The 19,163-nt window shown below is 48.0% G+C and overlaps 1 protein-coding gene across 1 annotated transcript; it reads right to left on the bottom strand.

The window, feature by feature from the left end:
* Positions 1–550: 550 nt before the first annotated feature.
* SNF8 (SNF8 subunit of ESCRT-II) lies at positions 551–18,755 on the bottom strand. Its single transcript, XM_003931237.4, has 8 exons — positions 18,597–18,755; positions 18,162–18,212; positions 12,875–13,013; positions 8,912–9,016; positions 8,077–8,149; positions 4,167–4,308; positions 2,327–2,401; positions 551–932 (listed from the first exon to the last, which is right to left on the bottom strand). The coding sequence occupies exons 1-8, from the start codon at positions 18,750–18,752 to the stop codon at positions 795–797; spliced, it is 879 nt and encodes a 292-aa protein (XP_003931286.1). The 5' UTR covers positions 18,753–18,755; the 3' UTR covers positions 551–794.
* Positions 18,756–19,163: the final 408 nt, after the last annotated feature.

The following is a 19,163-nucleotide window of genomic DNA, read 5'->3' as shown; positions in this document are numbered from 1 at the left end:
AAGGCATGGGCTTGGGTTAATAGGCCTAGGCTCCAGCTTTGGGTCAGCTGAAGCTGGCAGCACCTAGCAAATTACTTTGATTCAATCACCTGTGACGTTGAAGGCTGCCTACTTGGTAAAACTGAAGTGAGCTGTATATAAAATGGCACAGGGTAGGCATTCAATAAATGACTCCCTTTCCCATCACTGAGGCTAGAACAGGTAATCAGTATAAGAAGGTGAGAAGGCTAGTAGGGAATTTGAGGAAATAGAACATTCCTTAACTATTGTTTGATTCCCCTCAGATTCCATTATTTTCTTTCCTCCAAATTAGCCACAATTGAACATTGACTTGTTTCCTTCACACTCACGCACACCTGAGTGTCATAACCTAGAGCTTCTACAGAGGAAGCCAGAAGAGACTGAAAGAGTGAATATTACTTACTGGTCCATTAGGACCAGCTAGTTTAATGAGATAAGGAATATTTTATTTAAAAGTTTTAAATTAGCAGAGGCTGTAATTTATGTCTCGCAGCTACGACTAGAAAGGCCAAGAAACGCAACTTGCTGATGACTCGCACAAATCATTTTATATGTGCTTGCTGTTCTCTGTTAATCAGATTATCCTTACTGGATGATCGAGGTTTTTCCAATAAAGATGCAATGTGAAGGCACTTTTCAAAAATAAAAGAATGGGGGAAGAAAGAAAAACTTGGAACTTTTTCTATTTTTTTATAAACAAAACTGCCCAGGTTTATTCGCCAGTAGGCCCTCCTTCCTTCTCCCGGCCTGTTGCTGGGTGCCCTTCCACACAGTCAGGGAAGGGCTTCTCTGGCCTCCTCAGCTGTAATCTCCTGGGAATAGAGGTCAGTGAAGAGAGCTGGCAGCCAGTAGTGGGCCTCCCCTGGTGCCTGCAAGTCCAGCCACGCCAGCCCTTCCTTCAGCAGGTGTTCCTGGAGGGGAAAAGGAAGAACAGTTTGACAACAGGGAGGTCCCATAGATGAAGGGTAAGTAAGCAACCCCCAAACCTATTTTGGCTTCAGTGAGGTTTTCAAACTAAATCTACCAAGTGCCTTCAAACATTTACACAACCAACTAAATGAGCTGTTTGGCCCTGTCCTTTGCCTGAATGTGAAAAACGCTACGAAGTCATCTAACCTGTGCTGCTGAGGAAGAGGGGTAAAGCCTAGCATAGTGGGATATAGTGGAAAGAACGCATGGCTACAGAAATATTTGCTGTATGGCCTTGAGCAAATCACTGCCTCCATTTTCCCAGAAACAATACCTCTCAGTTTAGCTACCTCTCAGTTAACTTATACTGTGTAGCAGACATGATTGTGCAAGAATAGACTCAGTTTCTAGACCTGGAAATGTACTCAAAATGGGTTGGTTCTGTCCAATACAGGTAGGTAGATAATTACATTATCCCCATTTTACAGATGAAAGGTTTAGACCAGGCGTCCCCAAACTACAGCCCACGGGCCACATGGGGCCCCCTGAGGCCATTTATCTGACCCCCGCCGCACTTCAGGAAGGGGCACCTCTTTCATTGGTGGTCAGTGAGAGGAGCACAGTATGTGGCGGCCCTCCAACGGACTGAGGGACAGTGAACTGGCCCCCTGTGTAAAAAGTTTAGGGACGCCTGGTTTAGACAGTGGAATTGCTTGGATAAGGAAAAAGGGTAGGGCCGGGAGTGGTGGCTCACGTCTGTAATCCTAGCACTTTGGGAGGCCAAGGTGGGTGGATCACCTGAGGTCAGGAGTTCAAGACCAGCCTGGCCATAATGTGAAACCCCATCTTTAAAAAAAAAAAGGAAAAAGGGTACTGAAGCCGGAGTTCTTACATTATTACATTATGTTACTCCCTCTTCACATCATTCATTCTTCAGTACCATGAAATTTGTATATATAAAGCTATAGAGTATATTCTGTGCAATATAATGCTAAGTGGATAATTAATTAAAATAAGTAATAATTCCCATCACTGTATTAACAGTGTTACTTCCAGTACAAACTACATTAATCTGACCAGTAACTCCAGGCTCAGCATGTTCAGGAGAGAAAGTGGGTGTTGGTTCCCCAATTAGCAGGGGCAGCCTGGCATTGTGTGCACGCCAGAGTTAGGAACCTGCCTTTCTGAGTTCTACCTTCTTGGTGCCATCTTCAGAAAAGTGCTGGGCTTCCTTTTAGCATGGCAGCAGTAGCCTTCAAGGCAGAAGGCCAGCAAAGCAAGGCTGAAGCTCCTGCCTTAGTGAAACCCACATCCTCCTAACTGGGGCCTGCCTCTGTGGAACCCACATCCTCCCAACTTGGGCCTGTCTTTTCTGGGCGATTCCAAAGTCGCATACCAGCACTTGCCGCGCTCGCTCGGTCTCCCATTTAAGACTGGCTTTGATCTCACTGACAGTCACGTAGCCATTTTTCTGAAGAAAGGAGGAATGGGGATTCATCATCAGTTAAGAGTGCACCTTCCCTTAGAACCCAGCATCTGCCCAGGAACAATAGACTTATCCAGACAGGAGGAAAAGCTGTCAAGCCCAAGAGAACACATAAAATGTTTAAAGATTCCAGCGAAGAGAGAGGTGACTTTCAGCATGACAGAGGTAGGTTGGTGGGTTCAATCTTAAAAGTGGGGTCCTGGCCGGGCATGGTGGCTCATGCCTGTAATCCCAACACTTTGGGAGGCCGAGGTGGGTGGATCACCTGAGGTCAGGAGTTCGAGACCAGCCCGGCCAACATGGTGAAACCCCATCTCTACTAAAAATGCAAAGCCTGTAATCACAGCTCCCCAGGAGGCTGAGGCAAGAGAATCGCTGGAACATGGGAGGCAGAGGCTGCAGTGACCCGGAGATGACGCCGCCGCACTCCACCCTGGGCAACAGAGCGAGACTCCATCTCAAAAAAAAAAAGTAGAATTTTAGACTTCTGCAAAGAACTCTAGAGGGGCCGGGCGCGGTGGCTCAAGCCTGTAATCCCAGCACTTTGGGAGGCCGAGGCAGGTGGATCACGAGGTCGAGAGATCGAGACCATCCTGGTCAACATGGTGAAACCCCGTCTCTACTAAAAATACAAAAAATTAGCTGGGCATGGTGGCACATGCCTGTAATCCCAGCTACTCAGGAGGCTGAGGCAGGAGAATTGCCTGAACCCAGGAAGCGGAGGTTGCAGTGAGCCGAGACCGCGCCATTGCACTCCAGCCTGGGTAACAAGAGCGAAACTCCGTCTCCAAAAAAAAAAAAACAAAAAAACCCCAAAAAACTCTAGAGCATGACAAGGGAAGATTCTGAACAATTAGCTGATAGGAAGAAATGGTGATAGTCATAAACTGCTAATAATCTCCATTATTTGAATATTCAGCCCTTGCCCTGCCTTATTCTACCCAACCCCCAATACAGACAGAAAAGCCCCTTCCTTATTTAGTTTTGTTTTATATTAAGAAAACTGGGCAGGGTGCAGTGGCTCATGCCTGTAATCCCAGCACTTTGGGAGGCTGAAGCAGGTGGATCACCTGAGGTCAGGAGTCCAAGACCAGCCTGACCAACACGGAAAAGCCCTGTCTCTACTAAAAACACAAAATTAGCTGGGTGTGTGGCCTGCTCCTATAATCCTAGCTACTCAGGAGGCCAAGGCAGGAGAATCACTTGACCCTGGGAGGCAGAAGTTGCAAGTGAGCCGAGATTGCACCATTGCACTCCAGCCTGGGCAACAAAAGTGAAACTCAGTCTCAAAAAAATAAATAAATAAATCTGAGTATGTCTACCCTAAATACCTGATGGGAAAGACAGCATATGCTTAAGGCATGCTGACAGATGGGGGCATGTCAAACAAGATTTTTTTAAATCTGTTTTTGAAGAATCCATAAAGTAGTTTCAGAAGACATTCAAGTCTGGCTACCCAAACAAATCTAGTTAGTTGTCTGCATGTCTGTCTGCCTGACTAGACTATAAGCTCCTTGAGGGCAGGAATGTTATCATACCCATCTTTATATGCCCCACAGCTTGGCCCAGTGCTTTGCACTGTAGCTGCTCAATAAATGTCTGCTGAACAAGCACAGGCCTGAGTAGTTCATCCATTAGATAGCCTCAGCAAAAGACCTGCATTAACAGGGAGCAGGAGCTCAGAACTGCTCCAGACTCGAATCCCAGACAGTCCCTTGCACACACACATACTCAGAAGGTGCACCAGTACCTCTGCCAGCTGCAGCACCACGGTGTGATCCATATTAAGCTCAGCTGGAACAGACTGAATGAGGTAAGTGCCGCCCACAGGGATGATGCAGAAGCCAGTCCCAAGTGCCTTTAGTTTCTTGATGGCCCTGATCAGGTCGTCTCTGAGGTGAGGAAGAGTTGCTTAAAGACCCTTGACAGATCAGGTCTAATCACACAGTTTCAGCTCTGCCCTGGGCAGGATACTGACAGAAGATTTAAAAGACTGCACAACTAGGCCGGGCCCGGTGGCTCAAGCCTGTAATCCCAGCACTTTGGGAGGCCGAGGCGGGTAGATCACGAGGTCGAGAGATCGAGACCATCCTGGTCAACATGGTGAAACCCCGTCTCTACTAAAAATACAAAAAACTAGCTGGGCATGGTGGTGCGTGCCTGTAATCCCAGCTACTCGGGAGGCTGAGGCAGGAGAATTGTCTGAACCCAGGAAGCGGAGGTTGCAGTGAGCCGAGATCGTGCCATTGCACTCCAGCCTGGGTAACAAGAGCAAAACTCTGTCTCAAAGAAAAAAAAGACTGCACAACTGACATACTGTGGTTCACACCCATAATCCCAACACTTTGGGATGCCCACGGGAGAGGACTGCTTGAGCCCAGGGGTTAGACACCAGCCTGGGCAACACAGCAAGACCTTGTTTTTACTAAAAATAATTAAAAAAAAAAAAAACTATCAGGGCATGGTGGCAATCGGCTATAGTCCTTGGGAGGCTGAGGTGGGAGGATCACTTGAGCTCAGGAGTTCAAGGCTGCAGTGAGCTATGATTGTGCACCACTGTATTCCAGCCCGGGTGACAGAGCAAGACCCTGCCTCTAAAATAATGAAAGGCTGCACCACACTCAACTCAGTAAAAAGACAGGGTCAAGGAGCAATAGGTGATGCTTGGACAATCAAGGGAGATATACAGGAGTCAGGCTCTCCACTCAGCAAACCACTCACTCCAACACCCAGACAGAGATCAAAGACACACCTGCAGAAGCCCATCAGGAAATGTGAATGAGTGAGCCAAAGAGGCAACGGGGTAGTGTGACCTGTGGCAAACTACAGAATGCTTATCTTTTTAAAAGGGGATAAAGCAGCTGATTATCACCATCTGGAAATTCAGGCCCAACACTGCCAAGTTTTCTGATTCTAACTGAAATCAGAGAAAAAACCCACAAAACAGTGTGTAGATCACATATCCAGCCCACACACAGAGTTTAAAACCTCTGCCAAAGCTCAAAAATGTATCACCCAAACAACAAGGAAAAGGGCACTTTTAGGTAGATTGGAATGCATTCTCCAGCCTCCAAAAACAGCAAACTGAAATGCTTCAAATGCTCACCCTCTTCATGAGAATAATTTGCGATGAGTATGGCTAGTAATCTTTTGTTATCACTTTTCTTTTCTTTTTTTTAAGAGATGAGGTCTTGGCTGGGCGAGGTGGCTCACACCTGTAATCCTAGCACTTTGGGAGGCCAAGAGTTCGAGACCAGTCTGGCCAACATGGTGAAACCCCATCTCTACTAAAAATAAAAGAACTAGCAGGGCATGGTGGCAGGTACTTGTAATTCCAGCTACTCGGGAGGCTGAGGCAAGAGAGTCACTTGAACCCAGGAGACGGAGGTTGCAGTGAGCCAAAATCATGCCACTGCACTCCAGCTTGGGCGACAAAGCAAGACTCGGTCTCAAACAAACAAACAAAAAGAAGTAGAGATCTTGCTCTGTGTCTCAGGCTGGAGTGCAGTGGTGCAATCATAGTTCACCGCAGCCTACAACTATGAGTGCATGCCTCAACACCCAACTAATTTTATTTTTTGTAGAGACAAGATCTCACTACATTGCCCAGGCTGGTCCTGTCCTCAAGAGATAGTCCCACCTCAGCCTCCCAAAGGGCTGGAATTACAGGTGTAAGCTGCTGTGCCCAGCTTCATTATTTCTCTTTGAATATTCTAGTCTTTACGATCTCATAGTAGGCTGACTCCTTGGAAGTTACATCAAAAACAGCTTTTTATCTTTTCTCAAACTGGACTGACACACAGAGGTTGGAGAACTAGATCCATTTATATTCCATCATCTCACCACCACCTCCTTCCCCAACCTTTCCAGGCACCTACTGTAGTCTCCTTGGCCTCAAGTCTCAAGACTACATGCAGCCATAGCCAGGCATGATGACTCACAACTGTAATCCCAGCACTTTGGGAAGCTGAGGTGGGCAGATCACTTGAGGCCAGGAGTTCAAAACAGCCTGGCCAACATGGTGAAACCCCATCTCTACTAAAGATACAAAAATTAGCTGGACGTGGTGGCACATGCCTGTAATCACAGTTACTGCAGAGGCTGAGGCACGAGAATTGCTCGAACCTGAAAGGCAGAGGTTGGAGTGAGCTGAGAGCGGGTCACTGCACTCCAGCCTGGGCGACAGCGAGACTCCGTCTCAAAAAAAAGACTATATATAGCCCCAAATTTGTTAAAAATAATACATAAAAAAATGCTTAGTCGGTTCGGATCCGAGTCACTGCACCAAAAGAAAAAAAAAAAAAGAAAAAATGCTTAGAAGGAACTGTATTAGCCGGGCGCGGTGGCTCAAGCCTGTAATCCCAGCACTTTGGGAGGCCGAGGCGGGTGGATCACGAGGTCGAGAGATTGAGACCATCCCGGTCAACATGGTGAAACCCCGTCTCTACTAAAAAATATAAAAAATTAGCTGGGCATGGTGGCACATGCCTGTAATCCCAGCTACTCAGGAGGCTGAGGCAGGAGAATTGCTTGAACCCAGGAGGTGGAGGTTGCGGTGAGCCGAGATCACGCCATTGCACTCCAGCCTGGGTAACAAGAGCAAAACTCCGTCTCAAAAAAAAAAAAGAAGGAACTATATTAAAATGTATAGCAGTAGGCCGGGCACGGTGGCTCATGCCTATAATCCCAACACTTTGGGAGGCTGAGATGGGTGGATCACGACGTCAGGAGATCGAGACCATCCTGGTCAACATGGTGAAACCCCGTCTCTACTAAAAATACAAAAATTAGCTGGGCATGGTGGCGCAGGCCTGTAGTCCCAGCTACTCGGGAGGCTGAGGCAGGAGAATTGCTTGAACCCAGGAGACAGGTTGCGGTGAGCCGAGATCGTGCCATTGCACTCCAAGCCTGGGTAACAAGAGCAAAACTCCATCTCAAAAAAAAGAAAAAAAAAATGTATAGCAGTTGCAATCTCTTAGTAGAAAAATAATGGTTTTTGTTTTCTTATCTCTATTTATTTTCTGTTTTCTAAAAGTAGCCAGGCATACCAGTCCATGCCTATAATCCCAGATACTTGGGAGGCTGAGATGGGAGGATTACTTGAGCCCGAGAGTTCGAAGTTACAGTAAGCTACAATCACGGCAGCAGTAAGCTATGATCGTGCCACCATACTCTAGCCCAGTCAACAGTGAGACCCTGCCTCTTAAACATATATATATATTTTGTTTGCTTGGTTTTTTTCTCACTCTGTCACCAGACTGGAGTGCAGTGGCACAATCTCAGCTTACTGCAACCTCCATCTCCCAGGTTCAAGCAATTCTCCTGCCTCAGCCTCCCACGTAGCTGGGACTACAGGCATGCGCCACCATGCCCAATTAATTTTTTTTTTTTCACTAGTTTTAGTAGAGATGGGGTTTCACCATGTTGGCCAGGAGGGTCTTGATCTCTTGACCTTGTGATCCACCTGCCTCAGCCTCCCTAAGTGCTGGGATCACAGGTGTGAGCCACCACGCCCAGCCTGTTTGTTTTTTTTCCTGTATGATATGGAGACCATACAGATTTCTAAGCTAGCCTAGACATGAGGAATAGGGAGAAAAGAGTTACATCTGAATTATAAAGACCTCTTTCTATACTCCAAGGGATTGGAAGACAAGACCTACTGACTGACATCCTGGGCGAACTTGCCCCTTCCCTTCAACACCTGTTGATGTAGTTCCTCCAGAGTTATGAGACCTATTGGAGATGGGGAACAGAAATCAGACAAAGAGATTACCCACTTTAAATAAGTGGACAGTCATTACATTCCAGTGGCCTATGACTAGCAAATAACATTGTAGTTCCTAATTTTTTTTAACTCTTTCCTTTGAAATGACTGGCCATATGATAAATGGATTCTGAGACCTTGCTAGGCCTGTCGAGAGTGAGAGTTTTGGAAATCTAAAAGCAAAAGCAGTATGATCTTTGAAAAACTGTAAATGTCCTCTTGACATCAAGGCCGTGTCTATTTATAGTGGATGACTTATAAGTGGTTTTAAGTTTTCTTTCTGTAACTTCAATCCACACCATTTAATGTGCTTATAAGAAAGATGGCATCACCAGATGATCTTTTTTAATTTTAGGGAACACAGAGACTCAGCTGCATTCCCATACGTCAGAGAGGCAGTGCAGGCCTATCGTTACTAATGAGAAAATCACTCCAGACACATCAGACATCAGGGGAAAGGCCTATTTCCTACCTCCCTACTATTTTCTGTACAGACTAGAGACTAGACCTTCCTGGCCAAAGATCTTTGGAAAACACAGACAATCATTCAGGTAATTCTATTTACCCTTGGCCATGGAGACTTGCCATGGATTCAACTGCATGAAACAGCTAAGATGTTTCTCAAGTCCTTAGAGGCCTGTAGACTGCAGGATGGAAACGATAATCTTTTATGGTTTTCTCCCTCTCAGAGAAGTTCCAGAGTCCAGTTCACAGGACCTAGCCACCCTCACCTCCATTCCGATGCTTCAGCGCCAGGCACACTTCGATAATTTGGACACCTAGTTCATAATAGAAGTCCCCCACGCCCAGCATCTCAGACCAAAATCCTTTTCCAGCTACAAGACAGAAAAACAAAATCTTGGTTATTGATTAATTTACATCCTTTCTTTTCTCTCAAAGCTGGTTTAAAACATCTATCATATGGGAAGTCTTCCCTGCATGCCCTGAAGTTCTTCTGCTCCATCTGCTACTCAGAAAACAATCAGACTCAGCGGGGCGCAGGGCGCAGGGGCTCATGCCTGTAATCCCAGCACTTTGAGAGGCCAAGGTGGGTGGATCATGAGGTCAAGAGATCAAGACCATCCTGGCCAACACGGTGAAATCCCGTTTCTACTGAAAATACAAAAATTATTTGGGCATGTTGGTGCATGCCTATAGTCCCAGCTACTCAGGAGGCTGAGGCAGGAGAATCGCTTGAACCTGGGAGGTGGAAGTTGCAGTGAGCAGAGATTGTGCCACTGGACTCCAGCCTGAATAACAGAATGAGACTCCATTTCAAAAAAAAAAAAGAAAGAAAACAATCAGACTCATGGTTAACTCTTGCTGAAGAACAGGGTCAGAAAGTTACAGAGGGTGGGCAATCTAAAAGTCCTTTCTGGCCGGGCTTGATGGCTCACACCTGTAATCCCCAGCTCTTTTCGAGGCTGAGGCGGGCAGGTCACTTGAGACCAAGAGTTCAAGACTAGCCTGTCCAACATGGCAAAACCCCATCTCTACTAAAAATATGAAAAATTAGCCAGTTTTTCTGTGGTGGTGCGTGCCTGTAATCCCGCCTACTCAGGAGGGTGAGGCAGGAGAATCATTGGAACCCAGGAGGCAGAGGTTGCAGTGAGCCAAGATCGCGCCACTATACTCCAGCCTGGGCAACCAGGGCGCAACTCTGTCTCAAAAAATAAATAAAGCGCCGGGCACGGTGGCTCAACCCTGTAATCCCAGCACTTTGGGAGGCTGAGGCGGGTGGATCACGAGGTCAAGAGATCGAGACCATCCTGGTCAACATGGTGAAACCCCGTCTCTACTAAAAAATACAAAAAATTAGCTGGGCATGGTGGCGCGTGCCTGTAATCCCAGCTACTCAGGAGGCTGAGGCAGGAGAATTGCCTGAACCCAGGAGGCGGAGGTTGCGGTGAGCCGAGATCGCGCCATTGCACTCCAGCCTGGGTAACGAACGAAACTCTGTCTCAGAAAAAAAATAAAAATAAAAAAAATAAATAAAGCAAAACAAAAGTCATTCCTACTTGGCTAATTCTGGCTCAGGATACTGAAAAAATCAAGTTTCCATTCACAAAGCATCTAGTGAAATATAATGGAATATATGGTCTAGACAAGACTAAGAGAAATAATATGCAGATTCGGCATTTAAAAATCCACTGAATGTTCTGCAAGTTACCAGGAGTGTAGAAATAAAAAATAAATAACCCACTAAAGACAATATTCTATTCAGTGAAAAATGCGGGCTGGGCGAAGTGGCTCACGCAGGAGTTCAAGACCAGCCTGACCAACCTGGAGAAACTCATATCTAATAAAAATACAAAATTAGCCGGGCATGGTGGCAGGCACCTGTAATCCTGGCTACTCAAGAGTCCAGGGGAGGAGAATCACTTGAACCCGGGTAGTGAAGCTTGTAGTGAGCTGAGATCTTGCCATTGCACTCTAGCCTGCGCACCAAAAGCTATACTCCATCCCCCCCGCAAAAAGAAAAAGATAGGAAAAATGCAAGTTGTAGATTAGTGGTTATATTATAATCCCATATATGTTTAAAAAATTGGGGCCAGGCACAGTGGTTCACGCCTCTACTTCTAGCGCCACTTGGGAGGTTGAGACAAGAAAATAACTTGAACCCTGGAGTTGAGGGCTGTAGCGGGCTGATTGCACCAATGCACTCCTCCCTGGGTGACAGACATCTCAACACTAAAAAATAATGAATTAATGATTTTTTTTTTTTTTTTTTTTTTTGAGACAGAGTTTCACTCTTGTTACCCAGGCTGGAGTGCAATGGCACGATCTTGGCTCACTGCAACCTCTGCCTCCTGGGTTCAGGCAATTCTCCTGCCTCTGCCTCCTAAGTAGCTGGGATTACAGGTACGCGCCACCATGCCCAGCTAATTTTTTATATTTTTAGTAGAGACGGGGTTTCACCATGTTGACCGGGATGGTCTCGATCTCTCGACCTCGTGATCCACCCGCCTCGGCCTCCCAAAGTGCTGGGATTACAGGCTTGAGCCACCGCGCCCGGCCTTTGATTTTTTTTTTTTGAGATGAATTCTTGCTCTGTCACCCAGGCTGGATTGCAATGGCACAATCTTGGTTCACTGCAACCTCCGCCTCCTGGGTTCAAGCAATTCTCCTGCCTAAGCCTCCCTAGTGGCTGGGATTACATGCCCATGCCACCATGCCCGGGTAAGTTTTTGTATTTTTAGTAGAGACGCGGGGTTCACTGTGTTAGCCAGGATGGTCTTGATCTCCTGACCTCATGATCCACCGCACCTGGCCAATAATATTTTTCTTTCTTTTTTTTTTTTTTTTTTTTTTTTTGAGACGGAGTTTCGCTCTTGTTACCCAGGCTGGAGTGCAATGGCACGATCTCGGCTCACCGCAACCTCCGCCTCCTGGGTTCAGGCAATTCTCCTGCCTCAGCCTCCCAAGTAGCTGGGATTATAGGCACACGCCACCATGCCCAGCTAATTTTTTGTATTTTTAGTAGAGACGGGGTTTCACCATGTTGACCAGGTTGGTCTCGATCTCTCGACCTTGTGATCCACCCGCCTCGGCCTCCCAAAGTGCTGGGATTACAGGCTTGAGCCACTGCGCCCGGCCCTAATATTTTTCAAAGTTTATAAATATGAGGGCTCAGTGCAGTGGCTCACGCCCATAATCCCAGCACTTTGGGAGGACAAGAAAGGCCAATCACTTGAGCCCAAAAGTTTGAGACCAAGCCGGGCGCGGTGGCTCAAGCCTGTAATCCCAGCACTTTGGGAGGCCGAGGCGGGTGGATCACGAGGTCGAGAGATCGAGACCATCCTGGTCAACATGGTGAAACCCCATCTCTACTAAAAATACAAAAAACTAGCTGGGCATGGTGGCGCGTGCCTGTAATCCCAGCTACTTAGGAGGCTGAGGCAGGAGAATTGCCTTAGCCCAGGAGGCGGAGGTTGCGGTGAGCCGAGATCGCGCCATTGCACTCCAGCCTGGGCAACAAGAACGAAACTCTGTCTCCAAAAAAAAAAAAAAAAAAAAAAAAAAAAGTTTGAGACCAAACTGGGCAACATGGTGAAACCTCCTCTCTACAAAAAATACAAAAATTAGCCAGGTGTGGCAGCACAGGCCTGTAATCCCAGCTACTTGAAAGGCTGAGAGACAAGAATCGCTTGAACCCAGGAGACGGAGGCTGCAGTGAGCCAAGATGGCGCCACTGCACTCCAGCCTGGGCGAGAGTCTTGCTGCAGCCTTGACTTCCCAGGCTCAAGCAATCCTCTGACCTCAGGTTCCTAAGTAGCTGGATGATGGACACATGCCACCACACCTGGCAAATTTTTATAGTTTTTGTAGAGATGGAGTCTCGACATGTTGCCCAGGCTGATCTAAAATCCCTGGGTTCAGGTGAGCCACCTGCCTCGGCCTCCCAAAGTGCTGGGATAACAGGCATGAACCACTGTGCCTGGCCAAAATTAAACATTTTTTTAAAAAGAAGGAAAATGCCATAAAAAATTCTACTGTAGATCATACAAGGAAAGATCATGAATAATGGGAACTCAGCGTATAGTCAGACTAGGAAGTAGCCATTCTGCCAGGCACTCCCCTCTGGGTCTTCCTGCAGGCCTTTTTAGTGAATGCTGAATAGTGGTGACAAGAACTCTAGAAGCTTCTGTCCCTCAGGTACTCTGTAAGAACACTGGACCCCTACAACTTCTTACAGGCCAGAGGATCCACGCCAATGGTTGCACACATGTCCTGGAACTGCACGCGGAACTCAGGATTCTTCCGGATCTCCTGCTTGTGCTTGCTGGCAAATTCTTCCAGGTTTGTCTTGAACATGTCCAACTGCTTTGACATCTGTTATATAGACAGGGAGTGGTTAAGGGCAGCCCAGCCAGATAATAATCAGATGCCAAAAATAGGTCCCTAGCCCTGCAGCATGGCAATGGCCGAAATAACCAGGCTGCCTCAGCCTACCATTATGCTGTTTACCGTCTCTCTCTCTTTTTATCCCTGCCTCTCCTTCATAGTTCTATTGTCAGCAGAAATGGGATGCTGTACTGTTTTCTCACTTTCAAAATATACATTTCTCATATGTTCCTGTTCTAAAATCAGGATGCATTTAATAATCAAGGTGTACATATATACAACCAAATACATGCACAAAAAAAGAAAACAGTGTATATATAATGTGGTATTCCTTTTTTTCTCAGAAAAGCTGTTATTAATTTGAAGGTGTACCTAATAATTCATTTTATCTTAGAAATGAGGAAATGCGTGGCCGGGCGCGGTGGCTCAAGCCTGTAATCCCAGCACTTTGGGAGGCTGAGGCGGGTGGATCACGAGGTCAAGAGATCAAGACCATCCTGGTCAACATGGTGAAACCCTGTCTCTACTAAAAATACAAAAAAATTAGCTGGGCATGGTGGCACGTGCCTGTAATCCCAGCTACTCAGGAGGCTGAGGCAGGAGAATTGCCTGAACCCAGGAGGCGGAGGTTATGGTGAGCCGAGATCGTGCCATTGCACTCCAGCCTGGGTAACAAGAGGGAAACTCCGTCTCAAAAAAAAAAAAGAAATGAGAGGGCCGGGCGCGGTGGCTCAAGCCTGTAATCCCAGCACTTTGGGAGGCCGAGGCGGGTGGATCACGAGGTCAAGAGATCGAGACCATCCTGGTCAACATGGTGAAACCCCGTCTCTACTAAAAATACAAAAAAAAATTAGCTGGGCATGGTGGCTCATGCCTGTAATCCCAGCTACTCAGGAGGCTGAGGCAGGAGAATTGCCTGAGCCCAGGAGGCGGAGGTTGCGGTGAGCCGAGATTGCGCCATTGCACTCCAGCCTGGGTGACAAGAGCGAAACTCCGTCTCAAAAAAAAAAATAAAAAATAAAAATAAATAAAGTGTTAAAAAAAAAAAAAAAAAAAAAAGAAATGAGGAAATGCAGCCGGGCGCGGTGGCTCAAGCCTGTATGTAACCCCAGCACTTTGGGAGGCCGAGGCGGGTGGATCACGAGGTCAAGAGATAGAGACCATCCTGGTCAACATGGTGAAACCCCATCTCTACTAAAAATACAAAAAATTAGGTGGGCATGGTGGCGCGTGCCTGTAATTCCAGTTCCTCAGGAGGCTGAGGCAGGAGAATTGCCTGAACCCAGGAGGCGGAGGTTGCGGTGAGCCGAGATCGTGCCATTGCACTCCAGCCTGGGTAACAAGAGTGAAACTCTCTCTCAAAAAAAAAAAAAAAAAAAATGAGGAAATGCAGTATTCACCCATTACAAAATCTTTACCCCCTGACAAAAAGGCTAGATAGGAAAAAAATGAAGTGTAGCATGAATCTGTTTAACCTTTTGGGTCTGACGGGGAATGGAGTCTCATCCCACAATGAGATCACTTGACCCCAGGAGATCCAGATCAGCCTGGGCAACATAGCAAGACTCTATCTCAATCAATCAATCAATATATTTTATTTATTTTTTTTTTTTTGAGACAGTTTCACTTTGTTGCCCAGGCTAGAGTGCACTGGCATGATCTCAGCTCACTGCAACCTTCACCTCCCAGTTCAAGTGATTCTCTTATCTCAGCCTCCCAAGTAGCTGGGACTACAGGCACGTGCCACCACACCAGGCTAATTTTTGTATTTTTTTTGAGACAGAGTTTCACTCTTGTTACCCAGGCTGGAGTGCAATGGCGTGATCTCGGCTCACCGCAACCTCCGCCTCCTGGGTTCAGGCAATTCTCCTGCCTCAGCCTCTTGAGTAGCTAGGATTCCAGGCATGCGCCACCATGCCAAGCTAATTTTTTATATTTTTAGTACAGACGGGGTTTCACCATGTTGACCAGGATGGTTTCGATCTCTTGACCTCGTGATCCACCCACCTCGGCCTCCCAAAGTGCTGGGATTACAGGCTTCAGCCACCGCGCCCAGCTTTTTTTTTTTTTTTTTTTTTTTTTGAGACGGAGTTTCGCTCTTGTTACCCAGGCTGGAATGCAATGGTGCGATCTCGGCTCACCGCAGCCTCCGCCTCCTGGGTTCAGGCAATTCTCCTGCCTCAGCCTCAACAGTAGCTGGGATTACAGGCACGAGCCACCACACCCAGCTAATTATGTATTTTTAGGTGAGATGGGGTTTCTCCATGTTGGTCAGCCTGGTCTCAAACTCGCGACCTCAGGTGATCCGCCCACCTTGGCCTCCCAAAGTACTGGAAATACAGGTGTGAGCCACCTCACCTCGCCGCCCCCACCCTTTTTTTTTTTTTTTTTTTTGATTTGGCGTCTTGCTCTGTCTCCCAAGCTGGAGTACAGTGGCACAATCCCAGCTCACTACAACCTCCAACTCCAGGATTCATGCAATTCTCCTGCCTCAGCCTCCCGAGTAGCTGGGACTACAGGTGCCCGCCACCACGCCGGCTAATTTTGTATTTTTAGTAGAGACAGGGCTTCACCATGTTGGCCAGGCTGATCTCGAACTCCTGACCTCCAGTGATCAGCCCTCCTCAGCTTCCTAAAGTGCTCAGATTACAGGCATAAACTACCAAGCCCAGCTCTCAATTTTAAACTCAGAATACAGCTGCACATGATGGCTCACGCCTGTCATCCCAACACTTTGGGAGGCCGAGGTGGGTGGATCACCTGAGGTCAGGAGTTCAAGAGCAGACTGGCCAAGATGGCAAAACCCTGCCTCTACAAAAAAAAAAAAATAATAAAATAATACAAGGCCGGGTGCGGTGGCTCAAGCCTGTAATCCCAGCACTTTGGGAGTCCGAGGCAGGTGGATCACGAGGTCAAGAGATCGAGACCATCCTGGTCAACATGGTGAAACCCCGTCTCTACTAAAAATATAAAAAATTAGCTGGGCATGGTGGCGCATGCCTGTAATCCCAGCTACTCGGGAGGCTGAGGCAGGAGAATTGCCTGAACCCAGGAGGCGGAGGTTGTGGTGAGCCGAGATCGCACCATTGCACTCCAGCCTGGGTAACAAGAGTGAAACTCCGTCTCGGGAGGAAAAAAAAAAAAAAAGCTACAGGCTGGGCGTGGTAGCTCACGCCTATAATCCAAGCACTTTGGAGGCCAAGGCAGGTGGATCACCTGAGGTTGGGAGTTCAAGACCAGCCTGACCAACACGGTGAAACCCCGTCGCTAAAAAAAATAAAAAATAAAAAATAAAAATACAAAAATTAGGGCCAGGCATGGTGACTCACATCTGTAATTCCAGCACTTTGGGAAGCCGAGGTGGGTGGATCATGAGGTCAGGAGTTTGAGACCAGCCTGACAAACAGGGTGAAACCCCATCTCTACTAAAAATATAAAAATTAGCCAGGCCTGGGGGCGCACACCTATAATCCCGTCTACTCAGGAGGCTAAGGCAAGAGAATCACTTGAACCCAGGAGGCGGAGGTTACAATAAACTGGGATTGCGCCATTGCACTCCAGCCTGAGCAACAAGAGCAGAAACACTCACCCTACAGGAAAAGAAAAAAAAAAAAAGAGCCAGGCACAAGGGTGCATACCTGCAGTTCCAGCTACTTGGGAGGCTGAGGTGGGAGGATCGCTTGAGCCCAGGAGTACTGGGCTGTAGCGCGCTATGCTGATCAGGTGTCCGCACAAATTTCAGCATCAATATGGTGACTTCCCAGAAGCAGGGGACCACCAGGTTGCCTTAGGAGCGGTGAACCGGTCCAGGTCGGGAACCAGCCCAGGTCGGAAACCGAGCAGATCAAAACTCCCGTGCTGTTCAGTAGTGGAATCGCCCCTGTGAATAGCCACTGCACTCCAGCCTGGGCAACACAGCGAGACCCCATTTCTTTTTTTTTTTTGAAACGGAGTTTCGCTCTTGTTACCCAGGCTGGAGTGCAATGGCGCGATCTCGGCTCACCGCAACCTCCGCCTCCTGGGTTCAGGCAATTCTCCTGCCTCAGCCTCCTGAGTAGCTGGGATTACAGGCACGCACCACCATGTCCAGCTAATTTTTTTGTATTTTTAGTAGAGACGGGGTTTCACCATGTTGACCGGGATGGTCTCGATCTCTCGACCTCGTGATCCACCCGCCTCAGCCTCCCAAAGTACTGGGATTACAGGCTTGAGCCACCGCGCCCGGCCAGACCCCATTTCTTAAAAAAAAAAAAAAAAAAAAAAAAAATCGGCCGGGCGCGGTGGCTCAAGCCTGTAATCCCAGTACTTTGGGAGGCTGAGGCGGGTGGATTACAAGGTCAAGAGATCGAGACCATCCCGGTCAACATGGTGAAACCCCGTCTCCACTAAAAATACAAAAAAATTAGCTGGACATGGTGGTGCGTGCCTGTAATCCCAGCTACTCAGGAGGCTGAGGCAGGAGAATTACCTGAGCCCAGGAGGCGGAGGTTGCGGTGAGCCGAGATCGCGCCATTGCACTCCAGCCTGGGTAACAAGAGCGAAACTCTGTTTCAAAAAAAAAAAAAAAATCAGCTGGACGTGGCTGAGCATGCCTGTGATCCCAGCTACTTAGGATGCTGAGGCACGAGAATCGCTTGAACCAGGGAGGAGGAAGCTGCAGTGAGCCGAGATCAGGACACTGCATGCCAACCTGAGTGTCCGAGACACTCTCAAAAAAAAAAAAAAACTCAGAATAATACTGTTCCTTCGTTATGGGATTGTAATGAGGATTGAACGAGACAATCTATGTAAGGAAAACAGACAAATGCCTGGGACGTTACAAGCATGTAATCACTCAAAGATGTTAATCATTATTGTTATTAGCAAGTCACCTAAAGGATCTCAGCAGCTCACAAATCCAAATTTGCCAAACACCCTATTTCTAATTTAATCTACACAATCAGGTTCCTATGTAATGACTCAAAGATGTTAATCATTATTGTTATTAGCAAATCACCTAAAGGATCTCAGCAGCTCACAAATCCAAATTTGCCAAACACCCTATTTCTAATTCAATCTACACAATCAGGTTCCTATCAAAGGTGTCTTGGCCAGCCCTGTTCTCCTTTTCTGCCTGGAGTCCCCCAACCGACTCACCTGGGCTAGTTGGTCCTCGGCCAAGACCGTCCCTCGCTCCTTATACTTGGCCTGTCAGACAAAGAGAACAGCATGAGTTAAGAGAGTGGGCGCTGGGGTCCCCCACTTGTGTTGCCACAGCTTTAGGCTGAAAAGAGGAGGGTCTCCCTTTAATGGTTTTCTTAGGGAGAAGGATAGGATTCAAGGAGTAGAAACGACGACTGTAGATTTGGGAGTGGAATCCCATTTGTAGTTAAACTTGGGGAAGTGGGAGAAAAGGCTAGCATCTGGGAACGCTGCCAATCCAGCGGCAACTGGAGAAATCCGGTGTCCCAGGGCCGAGAAGCCCTTCTTGGATTCTGTTGGGAGGTGATTAACTGGTAGGGCTCTGCTCCAGGAGAATCCAATCACTCACGGGTCAGGGGCAGGCTGTGGATCGGCCCTCTTCCTGCTCACCTCTGCAAGTTTTTTCTTGGCGATGGCGCCAGCTCCCACCCCGCGGCGGTGCATCCCCGCCCCGGGCCCGCGGCCGCCCAGCTGCCCGGGCCCCTGGTCTCGCCGTCCCGGACTCCGCCGCCGGCTCCCCAAAGCGGAAGCCAGAGCGCGCGTCATCTGAGCGCGCCGGAAACCACACGCCGTATTTCCTGCCGCGGGGCTCGGTGTCTACGGTCGTTACTGGTCCGGCGGCCCCGCCTTCTACTAGTGGCCAAGATCCGCGAAGCCTGGAGACGAGGAAGGCACCAGGACTTGCCCGCGGCCGGGCCCCTTGTTGGCTACTGTGGGGACGTGGAACACCGGTCGCCAAGGCCCGACCTTGTGCATCCTGCCCATGTAGGGGCCTGGAGCCCTGGTCTTCCTCGACTGCCCCTCCACTGCCTAGAGGTCATCAAATGCCCCAGGACCACCTCCTGCGTGCCAGGCACTGTGTTGGCCATCGAGGGTTCCATGATGAGCATAAAATAGCTACCCTATCGGAGTTAGAATCACATGCAGAGGGCCGGGTGCGGTGGCTCAGCCTGTAAT

Source organism: Saimiri boliviensis, chromosome 17 (assembly GCF_048565385.1).
Source record: "Saimiri boliviensis isolate mSaiBol1 chromosome 17, mSaiBol1.pri, whole genome shotgun sequence".
In the NCBI taxonomy this organism is placed as follows: Eukaryota; Metazoa; Chordata; class Mammalia; order Primates; family Cebidae; genus Saimiri; species Saimiri boliviensis.
The sequence above is the reverse complement of the archived record's forward strand: the minus strand, read 5'-3'. Positions and strand labels throughout refer to the sequence as shown.

Coding starts and splice junctions, on each gene's coding strand:
- SNF8 (XM_003931237.4), bottom strand. CDS start 18,752: ATGACGCGCGCTCTGGCTTCCGCTTTGGGGAGCCGGCGGCGGAGTCCG. Junction 8,150..8,911: donor GCTGAAGCATCGGAATGGAG/GTGAGGGTGGCT, acceptor CATCTCCAATAG/GTCTCATAACTCTGGAGGAA. Junction 4,309..8,076: donor TTCGCCCAGGATGTCAGTCA/GTAGGTCTTGTC, acceptor TCCTCACCTCAG/AGACGACCTGATCAGGGCCA.